Raw genomic sequence first — 6,098 nt, 5'->3', positions numbered from 1 at the left:
GTGGTTTTATGAGTTTTGACAAATGCATAGAGTTAAGTCAATACCACTAGTTTCCCCAGCAGCTGATTTCCTTATGCTGTTCTTTGTAGCCAAACACTTCTACTCCCAACCCCTGGCAATCACTGACCTTTTCTCTGAACCTAGTCTTGCCTTTTCCAGATGTCATATAGATGTATCAAACAGCCTTTTGAATCCGACTTCCTTTCACTTAGCATAATGCATTTGAGATTCATCCATATTGTTGCATACTATCAATATAACTGCAGTCTAAAAACATGTTTAGAGCAGCATTTCAATCATATCCTCATTAGTGTGAATGGATAGCATACAGATTTTGAAAAGAGGAAAGAAGATGGTTTCAAGGTATTTGGCGTTGCTTTCAAGGCAGCATCCATTGAAGCAAATGATCCTGAATGGGGAGATGAAGACAGATGAAGATTAAGTTTCCTCATGTTACAGTTTTGTCTCAGGATGAGCCTGACTGAATTCGAGAGCCAAATTGGAAATGGCATCCTACATGATGATATATAATACCCTAAGTATCAAGTTTATATCTAGTAACTTAAAAGTGAGACCTGTTTGTAAAATAATAAACAAGGTAGAATTCTAATTCTGGCCTCAACTCATTTAAAACTATCATGTTTCCATTGTGAAAAAAACAAATGTTGAAGGGGATGGTGCACCTTTCATCAATCTTATCAGTAACCTCCAGAAGATTATAGACAGGAAATTAAGTGTTAAAAATACAATCAGCTTTCCAAGTAACATGAAGAAAAAAAGAAAAAGTAAAGAAAATTCACATGCCTTTCAAGAAGGAATCTTCTGAGGTTGCATTTGAGGCTGCTTCTTGCATTTTAAAGTACAAACACATTAGGGAATATTTGTATTCGACTGAAGAACGCATTGGAGTTTTTAACTTAAGACATAAAAAATAAGAATGTTCATGAGTAAATCGGCATTTTAGACAAGACAGAAGAATGGGAAGTTTTCCTAAGAGATACTTAAATTATGCATTCATAATGCTGAAAAATATTGTTGATTTATTTAAAAATATCAGTTAACCTCGCATGCAGTCATCATGAAAGTCTCAGATTTCCAAACCATGCTATCAGGATCTCCTGTACAACTTAAAACTGTATTTACTCCTGTACCTCACTTTACAGATTCTGATTTGTGAGTCCGGACTGAGGCCCAGAGAATCCATTTTAGTTTTTCAAATACTTCAGGTGGCCCTGATGGGCAGTCAGGTTTGAGAACCAATAACAGAAAGCAGAGAAAGAAGCTTTGATCCCCAAAGCCTAGGGAATTAGAGCTGAGGTCAATCCAAGGTCAAATACCCAAAGGAGAATTATAGAATAGGAGTAAACTAATACTTAGGATGGGAAAATGGAGATGGGATCCTACAGGAGATCCAGGATGAAGCAGGCTGCATGAAACAGGAAGGGAGGTCAGAATGCAATTATGAAATCACAATCATAATAGACAAAAGTGTCAACTAGAGCAGAGGAACACCTGGGATTCAGAGTTCTGGGACACATCTAGCTCAGGATTTAAAGGATGCTTTTACTGCGACATACACTTGCCTCACGAGTCATGCCTTTTTTGCATCTTCTTCTATTGGAACAGCTCACTCAGGACTAAATAGTCTCCTTTTCTCAGTTTCTAGCACCTTGTATTAGCATCTAGTCAGTGATATTCACTGACATCCCCATGAACTAAAGGCATCTACCAGATGATCTGACTTCAGTGGAATAACTTCTGCATGTGTGTATCTACTCTTTCTGTAGAACCCCTTAAACACTGAATTGTTGGTAAATAAGTAATATTTATACCATATGATTGAATTCATAATGAAAATTTTCTAAATATGAGTTTAAACTTAAGGTAAATTGAAAGGACAGTTGCTATGTCTTGGGTAACAGTAATACATTTATTTCTTTATAATTTTTCATTCATAAAAAGGACAAAGCACAGGCCTATACTACTCCATTGAAAAAATGATAAAAAATAACTAAAAATTCAATTCAATATTCATCAGTATCAAATAATACTACTATCACCTTTCCTGAAATACAAAGAAACAACAGATGTGTCTATATCTATATAAAGTTTAATTAAGAGTCTTGCGCCTTAAAGCAGATAGTACATTAGTTAGGTTGACAGCTAAAACTGATAGTCCCAGTCAACGTTGTACAACTGTACGAGGAAACGAAAAGCTTGAGTTAGTGTATGAGTGATTTTAATCTACTTTATCTCTGCCATAAATTTAAAATTAAACAAACCACCTCCAAGGTTTATTTTCTTTTATCTTTCAGAACCGTGTCATGCAAAATCTATTCAGTTTTGCTCTTTATTACCATACATTAGAAAAAAAGGCAAGCATGCATTTGGCAAAAGATTTAGTTGTCGCTGATTATATAAAAATTCCCAACATGGGTCACATTGCAAAAGGAAAACCCCAAGGTATAACAATGAAAACACAAACATTTGTACAGAAGGCTGGCAGAATATTCATTTCTCTCAAGTATGAAGACATTTTGTTTGTTTGTTTGTTTTTTCCATATAATCAAATATTTTATGAAAATTGGTAATGATCTTAAGACTGCTGACATACTTCCACAGGGAAAACTTCCATTTCACTTATTTTAAAAAGTTTCATTTTATAACAAAGAGTTAAATGTAAACTAATGAAATATTTATTGAAAGTTTCATAATGAAGGCTCTAAACATTTACACATAGATATATTGTACAAAAATCATACAAATTAAAGAAAGGGGGTAAAGTAGTAATAGATCTGTTCTTGCTTCCTGTAAATATTTTTTATGACCCTATAAGGTATCCTTTCTAAAAAGATAAACTCTAATTAGCTAGCAAGGTTGTGCTAAAAATAGGATTATGCCTCTTGAAGCATCAGGCATTGCACTATTTCACAAGCCAGCTAACCCTTTATTACTCGACTTCCTTCACATCCACACTCAAACACATTTCCATGCATACCATGGAGAATGAAGAAACGTGCATCTTCCTTTTCACAATTTATAAAACCCCAAAGCACTAACACTTGGAAGACAACCTCAGACATTATTTGTCTCCCTCTGGCCTTCTAGTTTTGCATACTCTTCGAAGTACCATTGGCAGCATATTGATTTGGTTTTTTTAGCCAGTTTTCAGTATTGCATTGAAACGGGAAATGAGTTAAAAAGTAAATAGTAAAAAATAAGGAATACTGTAGCTTTTTCAATCTACAGGTGATTTCTTGATCCCACACCTTCAATGAAGAAATTAAACTTAGGAATGGAGCACAAAAACAAAGATATTAGAATATTATTAGGTAATTCTGATATTCACTTAACTGTCATCTATTTATAGCATATCACTTATCCGTAAAAAAATGGACACACTCTACTTTTCAGAATTCATCATCCCACATATGAATAAAAACAGTGTTACGATGACACTCTACATAAAGAATTGTGTTTTTTGATGTTTGAAACTGATGATAAAACATAAAATAACTTCAGGGTAGAATATAAAAGCAAAAAAAAAATCTCTAAATGTTAACTTTATTAAAAATAAACTTAAATGCATTACTGCTTATGAAATCACATATTAGAAAATTACTTACTTTGAAAATAAGAATACCAATAATAAATTCTAAAATTTGGTTTTCAATATTCAAAACCTCGCAACTCATTCCACAAAATGATTTGGTAATAGGATATTTGTTGAACTATATCATGTATCCTTTTTTTTTTTAACAGTAAAACTGAAAATATCATGAATGATAGGGGCCAGTCAAAACTATGCAGGACCCACAACAGCAAGGATAATACAAGAGACTGAATTTACTCTTACATTTACCACATACAGTCAACATTTCAACCTCTATTGTATTTCACAACTTGTTATTAAATTTAAAGCACCTGTGCGTGGTGATTTTTACCTTCACTCTACAACCTATGGTATTGAACTGAACACTGTAAATTGTTCCATTGGATTAAATCATGCAACTGTCACAGAATCAGGTTAAGTGGTTTATAAGGCATATTGGAACGAGTTAAAAATCATTTTATATCCATTTAACAGTTGACTCTTTTGGACGAAGGGGTTCCTGAATGCCTCAGTCATAACGTCTGTTGTAGATCAGGTGGATAGTTTGTTAAAGTACAATTTATTTGGCTTAGGATGGAGCCGCAGGAATCGGAAGGAACTGTACCAGCAGCTGTCACGCCACATTCAGAATTCCAAGTAGACAAGGATGCGCAGGGCAGGCAGCAGGAAGCCAAGAAGACTTGGTGAAAGGGTGGAAGCACCTACAAAGTGAACCGAAAATGCATTTATTATGCCATTGGCAACAATCTGCTTCGGGGAATGACAGAACGTGGAGCCCTGAATACCAAATGGTTCATTTACTTTTTTTTTTGAATCCTGTATGGCAGGGTCACATGTCATTATCTCTTCCATGTGAGCATCCGTTATTGCAGCACCGTTTGTTGAGTTTTTGTTTGTTGGTTGGTTTTTTGTTTGTTTGTTTTACTTGTTAGTTTGTTTTTGGGGGGAAGTGCACGGGCCGGGAATCGAACCTGGGTCTCCCACATGGCAGATGAGAATTCTACCACTGAAGTACGCTTGCAGCACACACACCCGCCCCCACCCAAATGGTTCATTTTTAAAAGCTGGATTCTCCTATTTTTTAAACTGATTTAAGAAAACAACAATATTTGTTCAAGAACTTTGTGTGTGAGAGCATGCTGACTGTTTAATCAGCGTGTTTATACAACTTAAGATAATAAGACCACAGATGTTATGTTGCCCCCATGTAGGGCAGTTCCAAGTTCCTAAGAGAGGGCAATCAGCCAAGAAGCAAATATAAATGATTATAAAAGGATTCCTTGAAAGTGTGAATAATGTTACCAGGGATGATGACATCATAGATGTACTGAATAGATTCTGCATAATGTCTTATCCCAAAGCTTTTAAGATATTAAGGTACTTACACAAGATGGTTTCAGGACTATATTTTGTATATTATAATTTTAATAATTTTTAAAAAGTAATTTTTAATAAATTTAATAATACCTTAAAAATTTTTACCTAAAGAACAATTGCCCTGAGCTATTAAGAATTTAAAATAAAACAATAAAATGCCATGGACTTATATTATATCCTGGGTGCCCTTTGGACTATTCCTGTGGTCAAATAAGTTAATGGGTCCATGTCCCGCCACCCTGGAATTCTTGGAAAAGGCCTGAAGAGTGGGACCGAGAAGGCATGCTCTTCCTTTCAATTTCTTACCCCTATCAGGCATGATCTTCAGTGAACACAATGATGGAAAGAATGAAGGGCCAAAAGATTTTGTCAACAGCCTGCAAATAGAATAGAATTCTTTCCTTTTTGGAAGTTCATTCTCTAAATTTGAAACCTTAAATGATTATTATTTATCATATTAAAAGTGGTCTAAACTGTCCTTTCTTTGAAAACAGCCCTTTTTTATATTCAGGAAGATTTAGGGCATTTCTTCTGAATCTCTTAAAAGCCCATTTATGTTCCATCTAAGGTGGAAGGTTATCGTGTCTGCATGTCTGTGGTTCCACTGCCACCCAGTCAGCAGTTTGGGACAGCATGGAAAACACCTGAGGAGAAGCACTATGACGCACAGATAAGTGGTTCTTAGAAGTGAACAGGACAGCAGAGTCCTAGAAAATGAAGGCAGGGTAGTGAAAGGGATATAAACAGCCCTCCAGCAGCTGCTTACAGTCTCGTTGGCAGATGCTGCCTAACCTCACCAGCAATCACAATGAAAATGCTAACGATGACTGAGACAGCTGCCCTTTGCAGTTCTAAAGCCATGGCACAGACATTATGTTGTCAGATATAATGGCATTAATACAACAGCCTAGGATGGAGGGTTTTATTATCCTGATTTTATAGATTATGCAGTGCCGATTCAGGTGAAATAACGGGTCGTGGCCAGTAGAGGGCAGAGCCAGGATTCTGTCTAAGATTTGCTGGACTGGAAAGGTCACGGTTTTCCACCTCCTCACCACTTTTCTGCAGACTACTTTAGAAATGTACCAGTGCTAGGAATCCATAATGT

At 35.7% G+C, this 6,098-nt stretch overlaps 1 protein-coding gene across 7 annotated transcripts in view; it reads right to left on the bottom strand.

Moving 5' to 3' along the window:
* Positions 1–2,382: 2,382 nt before the first annotated feature.
* Positions 2,383–6,098, bottom strand: part of CNTN1 (contactin 1) — a 420,382-nt gene continuing 416,666 nt past the window's right edge. For all 7 annotated transcript variants that reach the window (XM_077170568.1, XM_077170574.1, XM_077170570.1 and 4 more), the window contains one exon: positions 2,383–4,314. In XM_077170568.1, coding sequence (XP_077026683.1) covers positions 4,238–4,314 — 77 coding nt within the window. In that variant the 3' untranslated portion in view covers positions 2,383–4,237. The remainder of the gene's footprint in view (positions 4,315–6,098) is intronic.

This window comes from Tamandua tetradactyla, chromosome 7, assembly GCF_023851605.1.
Source record: "Tamandua tetradactyla isolate mTamTet1 chromosome 7, mTamTet1.pri, whole genome shotgun sequence".
NCBI lineage: Eukaryota > Metazoa > Chordata > Mammalia > Pilosa > Myrmecophagidae > Tamandua > Tamandua tetradactyla.
The sequence above is the reverse complement of the archived record's forward strand: the minus strand, read 5'-3'. Positions and strand labels throughout refer to the sequence as shown.